The sequence below is a fragment of the Pseudophryne corroboree genome, chromosome 12 (genome assembly GCF_028390025.1).
Source record: "Pseudophryne corroboree isolate aPseCor3 chromosome 12, aPseCor3.hap2, whole genome shotgun sequence".
NCBI lineage: Eukaryota > Metazoa > Chordata > Amphibia > Anura > Myobatrachidae > Pseudophryne > Pseudophryne corroboree.
The window spans coordinates 112,512,776-112,527,840 of NC_086455.1; the positions used below are offsets into that span (position 1 = coordinate 112,512,776).

The 15,065-nt window shown below is 39.7% G+C and overlaps 1 protein-coding gene across 7 annotated transcripts in view; it reads left to right on the top strand.

The window, feature by feature from the left end:
• Positions 1-15,065, top strand: part of RALGAPA1 (Ral GTPase activating protein catalytic subunit alpha 1) — a 669,595-nt gene that overhangs the window by 321,489 nt on the left and 333,041 nt on the right. For all 7 annotated transcript variants that reach the window (XM_063947861.1, XM_063947860.1, XM_063947862.1 and 4 more), the window contains one exon: positions 13,863-13,984. In XM_063947861.1, the coding sequence (XP_063803931.1) occupies positions 13,863-13,984 (122 nt within the window). The remainder of the gene's footprint in view (positions 1-13,862; positions 13,985-15,065) is intronic.

Consider the following 15,065-nt stretch of genomic DNA (forward strand, 5'->3'; position numbering starts at 1 on the left):
TACACCACAGTAGTGTCCGTTATTCACATTACACCACACAGTAGTACACCGTATACATGTTACATGTTACGCCACACAGTAGAGCTGCTTGTACTCGTTACGCAACAGTAGAGCCGCTTATACGCATTACACCACAGTAGAACTGCTTATACACATTATGCCACAGTAGAGTCCCTTATACACGTTACACAATGGTAGAGCCCCTTATACATGTTATGCCTTGGTAGAGCCCCTTTTACACAATACACCACAGTAGAGCCGCTGTGGAAGTAGGTGTATTTAACTATAAACTTATTTAATTCACATAAATTAAAAACACTATGTATGCCCAGAGTGACCTTTCCTTACAACCACCCAATCCCTTAATGAAAATAATGTCCCAAATGTGACTCCCCCGCAGACCTGAACCCTCTCCCCAAACTCTCAATGAAAATAATACACCAAAACTCCCCCCCCCCCCCCACGTGATATTTCCCCAATGCCTCAATGAAAATAATACCCTAGAACTGCCATCCCAGACCTGATAATCCCACTATGCTTCAATTAAAATATTATCCCAGAATTGCCTGAGGGCCAGAGAGAGATGCTGTGCAGCAGTTTGAGAGGCAGAGTGAGGTGCTGCAGCAGCAGATGGGGCAGAGAGAGGTGCTGCAGCAGCAGGGACAGAAAGGATGCTGCTGCAGCAGCTACAGCAGAGGTGCTGCAGCATCTGAAGTCGAGACATGTTCTGCAGTTTCCAGGAAAGAGAGAGAGATGTTGCAAAAGCTGGGGCAGAGAGAGATTAGGCAGCAACTGGGGCAGGAGAGGTGCTGCAGCAGAGGAGGCAGAGAGTAGTGCTGCAGGACAGAAGGTAGCCCTGCTGCAGAGCCACAAGCACACATTGAGCCATATAAAGAAGACTGGCAGAGCTCCAGCATTTGCCGACTTTCAGTATCTCTTGCTTTTGTTTCTGCCCAGCCCTGTTCCCTACCTAATCTCAGAGTCCGAGTCAGTGTGCGCCCCCTCTGCTCCTCCTCCTGCTCTGCGGCTGCCTGTACAACGGACCGCAGCACATTGGGGTGCGGCGGCGCACCCTCTAACCTTGCCGGCTTCTTGAGCTCGCGCTCCACCGGAGCCACCCTAGCTACACCCGTGCTCACAGGCAGGACTTTACAATTCATCACAAACACGACTGAACACATGATTAAATACGATTGGAAAATATGATTCTGTCAAAGACAATTCTTAGTAAATTTGAGTGTTTGGTCTTGAAAACTCTCATGTATCCCTGCCATGCCAATCATGTAAACTCTGACAAAACACAATTCTTAGTAAATTTACCCCTTGGAATTCTCTCCAGTCCTTTTACCTGCTTATTTGATAAATAAAAGAATAGCCCAGATCTATCCACGAAAGAGCTTTTGAGTCAATTGTCCATTTACTTTTGGTACTTTGCAAAAGAGGGGGCTACATATTAAACAGATGTAATTCCTAAACCCTTCATCCAATTTGGATGTGAATACTGTACTTTAAAACTATATGTATTCTATAAATTGAATGTTTTGGAAAATGGCTAAATTAACAGAAACGGACCTAACTGTGTATTGTTCCTCATTGTGACCGTTATTATTACAATGCAAACCACACTGTATGTGTGTGTGTGTGTGTATATATATATATATATATATATATATATATATATATAGACACAGGATGGAGCGGATTCTTCAATAATTGGCAAACAGCATCTATACTGCTACGCTTATTCAACTGTCGTCAGATTGCACCCATATATATAGGTGATTCTCTAGAAAGTAAAAACAAAGTCCCGTTAATCACACGCTTTTATATTTATTTATTTTCCTTTTAAATTGGTCTGTTAAGAAATGGTTCTTATATGAAAACTAAATTGCTTAGTAGCTATTCCTTACCCTATAACTTAAGACACACTAAAATCTTGGTATTTTGGAGAAGTATGTCGTTTGAATTTGTGTAGCTGTCACATGCATCACGTAGAATCGCCCATATATAAAATGTAGTCACTTTCCTATAGTAATTTCAAAACCACATTACTGTTATTTATGTCTCTTGAATTATCTTTTCAAAGCCACATTTTATGGTATATCAGTTCTGGGTCACTATCAAGGACCCTTCTTTATACTACTCTGTGGTCTGATAAAACGTGTTTATAATCAGAACTGGATATTATTGTTGCTGTTATTATCTGTGATCTTTCATTGCTTAATACAGATCTCCTGTTTATATTGTAGTTGTGTTAAGTGAAGTAGGGTATTGTTTTCCAAGTGTAATATTTACTGTTTAATATTTTTAAGTCATTATTAATAAAACATTTTCTATGTCTGGTGAATGGACTTCATCTAAAAGTGTTCCCCATAAGGCAACCACTATGTAAAAGATTTATGCCAGTAAAAAGTGTCATGGGCCCTACAGACTCGGCGACCCGCCGCCGAGCTGCCCGACCGCCGATACGGCAGACGGGCGACCTGGCGGCGGAGGGGAGTTTAGTTTCTTCACTCCCCCTGTCACCCGGCTCCATAGCACTGCATGCTAATATGGACGAGATTGTCCATATTGGCCTGCATGCATAAGCGACTTGGCACCAACGTTGAACAAGCGCGGGGCCGCGCATCGTTCATCGTTGGTTCCTAAACACTGAACAATATGAATGACTTCTCGTTCATATTGTTCACCTAAATCTTTCAGTGTGTAGGGCCCATTAGGCAAAAATTTCAAGTGCCAGTCTGACCCAAGGGACCTGTTTTGGGGCATGTCTCTAGCTCAACAGCCTTGCCCACCAAGTACACCACCTGGTCACTGGACAAGCCAGTTTGGGTTAATACTTTAACTCGGGCCATGTTATAACTGTCTAAACAGTTGGCTGTTAATAAAGAATAACAGAGATATCTCCCCAGGGTCATCTCTAGTAATCATGAGTCCGCTTCGCTGACTATTTATCTACGAAAGTGGAACCACCTGGAATTTATTGGATCAATTCAATCTGATTCCTTATTAGGAGATGATCTATTTAGGAGTGCGGTTACGGAACAAAGTTTTCATTCTACAAGAAAAGGTCCGCTCCTTACAAAGTCTAGTCAGATCTCTGCTGAAAAGGTGATCTGTGTCAATCCACTTTTGAATGAAAGTTTTGGGCACAATAGTGTCCATCTTCTAAGTGGTGGGATATGCGCAATGTAATTGAAGGATGTTCCAGTTGGAACTTATAGTAAAATGTAACAAATCTTATGTCCACATCAGATCACATACATCAGACAGCCATAGTGAAACGGTTGTTTCTCTGGTGTTTACAATCTAGCCATCTCAGCAGTGGTCATCCATTCAACGTATGGATTTAGACTCTTCTAACTATAGATACTAGTGGGGAGGGATGATACTTTGCTCAACGTTTCAGTGAAGTGCAGGAGGCAACACTCTCCATCAGCGTCAAGCAGTCCCACCTTCAGGGTCAAACAATGCGACAGCTTTCACATATATAGAGGGAGACAAAAAAAAATGTCCAAGCAAAGCAAGAGAGAGAAAATTTCAGGAAATGTGCCACAATGTTCCTTCCAGCTATCTCAGCAGTTTACATACCAGGAGTAGCCAGCTGGTAGGCAGACTCTCAGTCGCAAGACATTCATGCAGGGGAGTGGTCTCTCCATCCCTTGGTCTTCCAGTAATGAGTAGAGGTATGGAGTCATCTGGAAGTTGACATGATTGCTTTCAGAAAGAACCTCAAGGTGGAGAGGTGCTGCTTTTTGTACCACATATTCCGGAGTGTTTCTCTTAGATGCTATGACAGTTTCTTGGACACACTCCCTAATTTATCTTTTTCCATCATTAGCAATGCTCCTGCAGATTCTAAAGAAGTCCAAGCCATCCTACTTGCCCAGACTGACCTCTCAGGTCATGGCACACGGATCTCCTCAGAATGCTTTCATCTCCCCCTTGATATTTTCACTCCGGATCCATTCCAACACAGGGCTCGACCTCACTTAGCCTGAACAGGGTGTCTATTGAAGCAGCTATTCTAAAAACCAAAAGGTTTAACAGATAACATTGTTAAAAGTACTGAAACCAGTATCAGTCAGAATGTATAATAGGGTCTAGAAAATTACTTTACTTTTCTAGTTGTGAAAAATGTTTCCTTCCTTTCATTTTTTTTTATTCCTACAGACTGTATTAGAAATAGGTCTGCAACTAAATTCCATTAGGATACTTGTTTCTGCACTCTCACTCTTTTCAGAGAAAGATTGCAGCAGTTCCAGTTCAAACCTTTTAAAAAGGTGGTTCTTCATATTCAACTTCCCTTCATCCCCCCTGTAGTCCCTTGGGATTTAAATCTAATTCTTAAGATTTACCGCTCCCTTCCTTTGAACCATTACAGTTAGTGAATCTTAAGTTGCTTACTTTTGTGAAACTATCGCTTTGATGCCTTCACTTCAAGAGATAGCAGTTTTGGTCAAAGGGTGTTATGCACAGCACAAGAGTGTTCCCTTCTTTTTGAGAGGTTTAGGACATCCCCAGAGTCTTCAGTTTACCCTATAAGAAGAAAGTGTAAACGGGTTTTGTACTCACTGTTTAATATTTTTCTCTGTTTCCATGGGTGACATTGGACGCCCAACCTAACGCTCCAGGCTATGTCCTGTGGTGTTCTTAGTATTGCTCTACATGTTCTTCTACACTTCTTTTATTGTCCTTTCCTCTGTCCTATAGGCTTAATTAGTTTAAAATTGTCTAGAGTAACACTTGGTGAGATATAGAGGGAGAGAAGCCTGTGCTGACAGGTTTGTTCTAGAAGTGCCCATACTCCTTTGCGCCACATGTCCCAGTGGCTCCAGTGTCTCCCATGGAATCCAAGGAAAGGATTTAACAGTGAGTACAAAAATAATGTATGTTTTGATTACTGTACTTTGCTGGCTATTCTCTCTAGCTTCATTGAAGTAAAAAAAAAAATGCAATATGAAAGGCTTATTCTGTGAAGCCGTCATTATAGTATGATATACTTCTGGATTATAATTACAACATCTGTCAACACCTAAAGGCTTAATCTGTATTAAGGCATTTCTTTTTTAATTGTGTGAACTGCTACTGCTGATTTAGTATTTTATCAATTGTATAACCAAGTGTTGCTTTACAATATGTATTGTAATATATAAAAAAATGTTGGCATTTATCATCTTCTTTAGGACCTAATGATCCTATGTTCTTGTTTACATACTACAAAACTGAAAAATTAAAAAATTAAGTAGTTTACTCCAGTGGTATCCTCTCTAGATTGCAAGCTTCCTGGACACTAGATTGAAACAGAAAAGTTCCCAGCGCTTACCTTCTATTAACAAGGCATTTCCATTCACAATAAAACAATGTGAAAATCAATATAAAATCTGTTTTTATTCTGACAATATAAAATATTATGTGATCACTGGTAAATACCAGTATATTCTAAAAGACGTTTTTTAGACAACATCTATCACAGACAACACACACAACATAAAATAAATTTCCAATTTATGAGTTGACACACCAAATGGCGTTTTACTTTCCTCCCTTATAATTTGATTAATATATTTTGCAAGTGTTAAAAAGTCCCCTTCCTGTAGGTGTATTTTTCACAGATCGGATTTCATATTTGTAGAAAAAACGTATATTTGTAGACAAAATGTTATATATATATATATATATATATATATATATATATGCATAGGGTTTTTTGAGTCATGAATATCAGAGTCTCAGGTATTTTTACCTTAACGTCTTTTACCTACTGGATCCATTCAGAAGGTTACTGCTCCGGGATAGCTTGCAGGCTTTCCTTTCAACCTAGTGAGCTGCAGCTCCGTACACTAATGTGTCTGCGGCAGACTTGGACGCCGCTCTCCACATTCCTTCCTCCTCCTCAGGATCCTCCATTCCCGATGTCCGGCGGGAAGTCTGGATCGGGGCTTAGCGGCTCTCAATGTTCTCTGCAATCATCTACGCGTTTCACCTTTTGTTATTTTATCATTAATTGTATAGTGCGTATTCTTCGTTGTTGATTTAATCGTTGTTATTGCCTAATTTGATATATTCTGACCTTTCTTACAAGCCACACACATCCTACAATAATAGAATCCTTTTTTGTTATCATTTAGCCTGTTCTTCTTGACTCCTTCATGTTTTTTAATGACTTCGAACAAGATTTGTTCTAATGGTTGGAGGTCTTCTATAGATCATTCTCGGTTTTTCTGACAGGATGTCTTTAAGTTCTTCATCCATCATAAGGATGTGCCAGTGCCTTTTCATGATGAGTTCCAGATCCTTACTTTGTGCTGAATTTTCTGTGATAAAATTTAAATTCTGTTCAGTGCTATCTTGTTTCCTTTGTTTATATTCTAGAAGCGAGTTTCTGCTCAGGGAATCAACATAGTTCTTATCTTTCATGATGGTTTCTTTCTTATAATGCTTATCCTCAAAGTTTTTCATTAAAATTCCTGACTGTTTCTCGAACTCAAGTTCTTTGGAACCATTTCTCTTAATTGGTCTTAATTGACCTCTTGGGACGTTCGCTAGCCAACTTGGATGATTACTCGTAGCGTCCAAATAGCTATTGCAGTCGACTGGCTTGGTATATGTTTTTGTTTCTATCCATCCATTTTCGATGTAAATTGTAAGATCAAGAAAATTGATCGTATGTTCACTGATCTCGCTGGTAAATTCCAAATTTTCTTGATTGATATTTAAAGTACAGATAAATTGTTCCAATCCTTTTGTGTCTCCGTCCCAGATGATAATCACGTCATCTATATAACGGGCCCACCAAATTACATTTTTTTCATAGGGGTTATTATTCCATATCCTTTCTTTTTCCCACTGGGATAAGAACAGGTTTGCGTAAGCCGGAGCAAATTTCGTTCCCATAGCCATTCCTTTCTCTTGGCTGTAGAATTTTTCTCAAACCAAAAGTAATTATGTCTCAGGATAACATATATCCCGGAATTATTAAATCTATATGTTCAGGGTGTAATGTAGAATCTTCCTCTAAGATTTTTTTTTAACATTAGTGCGTCCTTGATGGTGTTCGATGTAAGTATATAAGGATTTTATATTGCATGTTGCCATGCAATTTGTGCTCTTCCATTCTAAACTTTGTAACACTTTTAGCACTTGTGTGGTGTCTTTCAAATGATTATGTTGCTGTATCACAATTGTTTGTAGTAATATATCTATATAACCAGATAGGTTGGCCATTAACGATCCTATACCCGCCACTATAGGTCTTCCTGGTGGCTCTTGTTGGTTCTTTTGTAGCTTAGGCAGGTGGTAAAATACCGGAATCTTCGGGCACCTCGGATATAGAAACTCATATTCAGTTTTGTTCAGGATATTTTTCTCCAAACTTTTCTTCAGCAGATCAATCATTTCCTTCTTATATTGTTCAGTTGGATCTTTTCTTAATTCTTTATATGTGGATTGATCACTAAGGAGGTTCTTGCCCTCAGCAATATATTTTTCTTTGTCCATTACAACAATTCAGCCGCCTTTGTTCGTGGGCTTTATAACGATCTCATTATTTTCTCTTAGTGAGCGGAGAGCATCCCGTTCTATATTAGTTTATATTTCTTTTTCTATTTCTATATGATTTATACTTAGTATTGTATCCTTTTTCCTTAATTATTTTTAGATCTCGCTCCACCAATTTTTGAAACGTTGTTAACTGTGATCCTTTTAGGTAATGTGGGTAGAAAGTTGATTTTACTTTGAGATTTGTATGTTTAAAAACATTGTTCAGATGCATTTCCCATATTTTTTTCTTTCCTCCTGAAGAACTTTTTTAGGGTTACCTTCCGTACGAATTTCTCCAAATTGATAAAGGTTTCAAATTCCTTATTTCATTCGTTGGCGCAAACTTCAAACCTTTAGCTAGGACTCTTATCTCTGTCAGTTGGTATTGGCTCAGATTGAAGATCCCTACTGGTGGTGTTACTTCTTTGCTCCTTTCTTTTTCCTCTTTGATTTTGTTTTTGTCCCTCCTCGTACTCCTCGCTTGTTCCACTTCTTTTTCTTCTTCTCTTTTTCTTGTCTTGATTTTCTAGGAGGCTCTATGTTTTCTTTGGGATTGCCCCCGTATTCGTAAATGAGCAGTTCTTCTGTACCAACTCTAAAAAAGCAACTAGGCAATCATCCGCATCTTCCTCCTCCGAATCAATTTCAGACAGAGGGAGTCTTGTTCTTTCTTTATCTGTCCTTTTCTTCAAACGTTCCATCAGGGTTCTTGCAGATAAATCCATCCGGTTTTGGCTTTCTTCTTGTCCTTGTTTATATATATCCTTAATGTAAACTTCGTCAGGATACCTCTCTTTCATAGGTCCCATTGCCTGCTCCACTCTCTCTTGTTGTTGTTGTTGTTGTTGTCTCATATTTGGAGGGTGGTATGGTTTCTTTGTATCATCCCTAAACCTAGAATTGGGGTAATTGTCGGATCTATAGTGGTTATCATTTTGATTTGTGTACCGTCTATATCCATAATTCTGATTACTGGATCTGTAACCTGTGGCTTTTCTTTGTTCTCCCTCATTCTCTCTTTTGGACCAATTTCCTCCTCTAATGGGGTTTTCTTTATTACTCTTTGATGGCCAATTTCTGTAGTCTTCTTTGTAGTTCCCCAAATCTCTATTAAATTTCTTCTTTTTCTGCTCGACTACTTCTTCCTCCAGTTTCCTTAGTTTAATATTGGTCAGACTTTGCTAATTTCTAGAGTCCTCCAGGTGTTCCAGGGGTTTTAATTTTTTCTTTATATCTTCTATTTACCGTTCTCTTTCTTTAATAGAGAAATCCCTGTCTTTTACGATTAATGCCATTAATTTCAGTGAGCAGGAGTCCAAAGTTTCATTCCATTGTTGCAAAAAGTCTTTGTTTTGACTACTAAAGGATGGTTTCTTCATAATTCTTAGCCCTCTTGGGATCATTTTATTCTCTATATACTTCGATAAAGTAGCGCTTTCCCACCATTGCTTTATCTCTATTGTTTCTAATTTTTCATACTTCAGATATAAGTCGCAGAAGTTCTCTTCTGTTATATTAACTACTGGAAGTATTTCAGATCTCCTATCTTCATTAAATAGCAGTCCTAAATTCTTAATTCTTCTTTATTCATTATATTTTATTTTTATTTCTATTTCAACCAAAGCAAAAGGTATTTATATATTAGAAAGGTAAATATAGAAAGGTGAGAGACGACTACAAAGAATTGAGAGTACATCCTTGGGTGTTCTTTCAGGGTGGGACACGACAATGGCGTCCGAAACAAACCGGTAGAAAACGCTTTGAGAGGTCTTACACTGACATTGAGTCCCACACCTCTGATTCTGATCAGTCTACGACTCAGAGTGGCCCTTTTTTTACGAGAGGTGGGCCTCACGTGTACCAGAAACAAAAAAGAACAGGGCGCTGCAGGAGGGGAAAGCGGAAAAATAAATGCTGCTCAAAAGGAAAACCCTTGGAAAGGCAGGAGGAAGTAAAGGTTTATAATCTTTCCGATTACGCCCTTACTGATAGTGAACAGGGGGTGTTATCGAAGGGTTTGTCCTTTGTACAAACATTTAGACAAAGTACATTTGATTGCAAAGTGGAGTTATATAAATTTCAGAGACAACTTAAACTAAAAGATTATTTTGGTAAGCAAGGGGTTAGAAGTAACCCGGGGACTCCATTTCCTATCAAAAGCACTTTTGAACCACCTTCCAATAATCCGTCTATAGACATTTTTATGAGATTGGTCAGACAAGATATTATTCCCTTTATGAAAAAACAGAAACGCTCCATTTCTAATACCGGTAAGGAAGAACAACTGGCTATTAAGAGCTTAAAATCGATTACTTCTATTGTAGTACATGCTGCAGATAAAGGTGGAGGGGTTGTAGTAGTGAACAAAAAGGATTACATCACGGAGGTTTATAGACAACTTGACCCGGTTTGCTACAAAAGGTTGCAATATGACCCCACCTTTGGGTATAAGCGAGAGATCGATGCTGCTATCTCCCTGGGGCTTGGTAATGGTTGGATTGATGAACCGACAGCAACATTTTTAACTCAAGAACATCCAGTGATTCCAATTTTGTATATATTGCCAAAGGTTCATAAGTCCCTAACCAAGCCCCCGGGGAGACCAGTTATCTCTTCAAGGGGATCATTATGCCAAAGCCTCTCACAATTTGTTGATTATTTTCTTCAATCAGTGGTGTCCTCCATGCCTACAATCTTGAAGGACACAAATGATTTTTTGAATAGGATAATCGGTTTTGGGTCTTCACCGGAGAAATGCTTATTGGTGACTTGCGACATCACGAGCCTGTATACCAACATTGGGCATGAAGCAGGTATGGATGCAATTCGCAAGTCCATATCTGAAAATGCTGTATATAAGGGTCCCCCTTGTGAATACTTACTCTTGCTGTTGGACATGATTCTGCATAAAAAAAATTATGTTTGAGAACTCATTTTATCTTCAGTTACAGGGGACGGCGATGGGGTCCAATGTGGCCCCATCGTTTGCTAACCTATTTATGCACGAGTATGAAAAACAGTGCATCTTGGGCAGCAACATGTTTTCACAATATATAGCCTTTTTATGTACGTTTTATTGACGACATCTTCTTTATTTGGACAGGGGACAATCTTACATTGTCCAAGTTTATTGAGAGTTTGAACTTGCTGGCAAGCACCATCAGATTGACACATAATAGCAGCCCTAAGAGCATAGATTTTTTAGACGTAACAGTTTCTATTAATAATGGCAAGTTTGAGACAGCAATATTTAAGAAGACTACTGACAAAAACACATTGTTATTGTGTGATAGTTTTCATCCTAGACCACTTAAGAAATGACTTCCTTTTTTTCAATTTATCCGTATCGTGAGAATTACTTCAGACAGTAAAATGTTGATGGGTGCTCTATGGAAAATGGGAAATGACTTTGTCGAACGTGGATATCCTAAAGAGGAGATTGAGGAGGCTTTTCAGAAATGCCTCACATTAGATCGGAACACTTTGCTTAACAAGCCTCAGGAGAAAAAAGCTTTAGAACGGATGGTGTTCCCTAATACGTTCTCTATTTCGTCACAGTATTTAATAAAGTCAATTCACAGACATTGGCATATTTTGCAGTCCGACCAGACCATCGGGTCCCTCTGCCATAGCAAACCATTATTTGCTTATAAGCGAAGTTCTAATTTGAAGGACATTATTACATAGTCTGATATCAGTCCTGGGATCCCTAGAGCAAATTGGCTCTCATTGAAATATGGAGCCTATGGGTGCAGCGGCTGTGTGAATTGCCAACATATGATCACTGGCGATAGCTTCATTCATCCACATTCTGGAATGAAATATGTCCTTAGACACCACATGACGTGTGAGAGCAAATACGTGCTGTATCTTATCCTTTGCCCATGTAATCTTATCTATATTGGCAAAACAATCAGGAGATTGAAGGAACGTATAGCTATGCATCGCTCTTCCATCAAAAAAGCTATGCTTAAAGTAGAGCAAAATACACCACCAGTAGCAAGACATTTTACCGCTAAGGGACACACCATGCGGGACTTTAAATTTATGCTGCTGGACCAAATTAAGCCTTGGAAGAGAGGTGGAGACTGACATAAGAGACTGTTGCAAAGAGAATGTGAAATGATCTATAACTTTAACACTGTGGCACCGTATGGATTAAATTAAGAATTAACTCTTAGTTGTTTCTTGTGAACAAGTAGATTTAGTCTCGCTTGCCATTTCAATTTACATTGCATTTATAGTATAGTCTCTTGGGGCTGCTTAATATTATGCACTGGTATACATTAATGTATTGTATGTGTTTGTGTAAGTTATGTGTTTTGGTAAACATTTTGGTGATTTGACTAGGTGAGATAGAGGTCTGTATTGTGACTGTACCATGACGGGACGCCTGTCAGGCACACTCAATCCCACTTCACTGATGTTTTGATCAGGGTTGTGATTTGATCACTATTACTGAATTGGTTATGGCTAGTGGACATACAGGGAAGCATCGCGTCCTTTGGTTGTCCTGGTGATACTGTGTGTGGACACTTGATTGGTTCGCTGAACATGGACCGACTACGTCAGGCGGAAGTGATGTACTCCCGTGATGAATGCCAGTACCGGAAGTGCGTTCCACCGCGGGTTGAGTGCGTTCCATGATAGGAACTTCATGCTACAGCCAGCGCGGACGTGACAGCACACAGGTGAGTAGAGTTTAACTTTACAGATGAGTGGGCGTGTTGGGCTGATGACAGGCGTCAGTCTATGGTTTAAACAGCGTTTGGCTCAGCAGTATTTTGAATGCCCTTGAGGAAGGTGGTAACACCGAAACGGCTGTTGGGCAGAGGGGACTTGGATTCTCTGGTCTGTTATCCGGAAAGACATGTAAAGTATCATGTTAATCCTGGCTGGAATATGAAGTGATCATGCTTGTGACTGTTGCCATGCTGAAATACAGCTCTTTATGAATTTGCTACTGGTGGTGTGCTGGTTTCTCTCTTTCGGCTGGGAAAGATTTCTTTGGCTTGAAGAATACCCTGATATATTAGAAAGATATATATATGTTAGAATGAGCTAGCTGCTGCCCACCTTGGAGTATGTTATTGATATAGAGTTCAGGGGTGGTGGTAGGCTGCGCTTTCACCTTTTTTGTTAATATAGGTAGCTGCTATTTGGGAAAATTAGGGATACTCCTTTCCCTAATAGATAGACAAAGCTCAAAACAGAAACAAAAAACTTCCCAGCGCTTACCTTCTAGATTGAAAGCCTGTTAAACTATAGTGTGCAAATCTCATGATCCAGGTGATCTTTGCACATGTATTGATAATACTCTACTGTTTTTGTCTTCTGTCATTTATTTTGTAGTAGACCTGGCACCTATAGAATATTAGATCAACCTACAAAAATGGTTGCCTCCACTGTGTAGACTGGGTGCTGTGGTGCGTGTTGGTGGTCCAGAACAAAATCAAATTATTTATGGTCCATGTGATAGGCAAAACCAGTGGTGGTAGCTGCCAAGTACATCACTGTCTACCACTACATAACTGAACCTAAGGATGACACGTAAGCACTATTTACTTAATTTAACATTAACAGAGTTTCTCCCAGTGCCGTGACTGACATTAGGGCGCCATGATTTAAGAAACTTTCTGAACCACTGGTGTAGACATTGATGCAGATTCAATTAGCTGCGAGCTGCCATTGGTAGGCAGGCTCGGTTCACATCTTCATGAGGTGCAAGCAGAATCTGCCTTCAGAAGTCAAAGCGCGAAAGCCAGGTCACTTCCACGGCTAATTGAATCAGCCCATATGGCTATATGTTGAAAGGTCAAGCATTGATACAGTGTGTTCTCCCATGTTTCCCCATACTGTCGGTTGTTTTTTTATGTACCTGTAATACCTTATTTTGTCATGTGACCTGATACAGCATGTTTGGGGTATATCAATGGCTCAGGGGAAAAACATGATATACAGTAACAGAAATCTAGCTATGGACAATTTTACACTGCTGTTTGTCAGGAGAGATCTCTTAAATGACATCTGGAAATTTACTCTCCTACCCCGCCAGCTCTGCTTCAAGGAATGACTTGGCTTTTAGAATTACCCAGATTTGACTAACTGCTTATTACTGAAATGACTCAAAGAGTTTCAGCATTTACTAATCCCAAACACTCTCCGCTTCTAAGATGGTGACACCATCTTCCTAACCGCATGCTGCATTCCTCATACACCTAATCTCTAATTCTATTCCCGTGGTCCCTTCCTTGGTTTGCTCACCCTTTTGCAAGTACTTAAACGACATTTTGAATGACATATTTTTTTTTATTTTCTAGCTAACAAAGAAGATGTAGGTCCACAGTTAAGTGCCATAAATAGTGATATCAACTCCAGCTCCAATATCCCAGATCTGATGGATGAATTTATAGCAGAGAGGCTGAGGTCGGGCACAGCTCCGGTAAGAATTCTGTAATTGCATGTGTTGTAAACATTTTGAAGAACAAAATATTAGAACATCTTGGTCCATATGCTGGTCCATGGACCAAGGGCCTAATTCAGAGTTGATCGTAGCATCAAATTTGTAAGCAGTTGGGCAAAACCATGTGCACTGCAGGGGGGGCAGATATAACATGTGCAGAGAGAGTTAGATTTGGGTATGGTGTGTTCAAATTGAAATCTAAATTGCAGTGTAAAAATAAAGCAGCCAGTATTTACCCTGCACAGAAACAAAATAACCCACCCAAATCTAACGCTCTGCCACACCTGCAGTGCACATGGTTTTGCCCAACTGCTAACAAATTTGCTGCTGCCATCAACTCTGAATTACCCCCCAAAATGTAGGGCACCAAAGATGTATTGTGTCAATTGTTAATTCTCTGTAGCTTTTATACACTCTAATCCTGACACATTCCATGGTCACATTTGTATCCCTCATGCCTTTGCATAGGGTGCTTTTGTTGTGTCCTTCACCACAAATTGCCCAAAATCCCCATACCCACGTGCTAAATGGACAAATTAAAGTATGCAACAATGTATTGAAGTATTAATAATAATGTAATTGTAAAATAACCCTGTCTAGGTTCCAGAAGCACAATTTCTATGACTTTTGAACTGTTAGTTCTCACGCCGTAAGTGAACCGTTGACAAAATGAATAATTACATGTGAGCAATAACAACAAACTTTTCATACAGTAACTATTATGAAACTAGTGACACTATATACAGTATGTAGCACATTAAGGGGCTGTTTTCTCTTACATCCTAGAGGATGCTGGGGTCCACATTAGTACCATGGGGTATAGACGGGTCCCTTGGGAGCCATGGGCACTTTAAGAGTTTAATAGTGTGGGCTGGCTCCTCTCCTACCAGACTCAGTTTAGAAAATGTGCCCGGTGGAGCCGGTCACAGCTAGGGAAGCTCCTAGGAGTTCTTTTAGTTTTGTGGATTTTTAAAGCGTTTAGGCACAGGGAGGCTGCTGGCAACAGCCTCCCTGCTTCTTAGGACTTAGGGGAGGAGTAGTGTCCAACCATAGAGGTAAA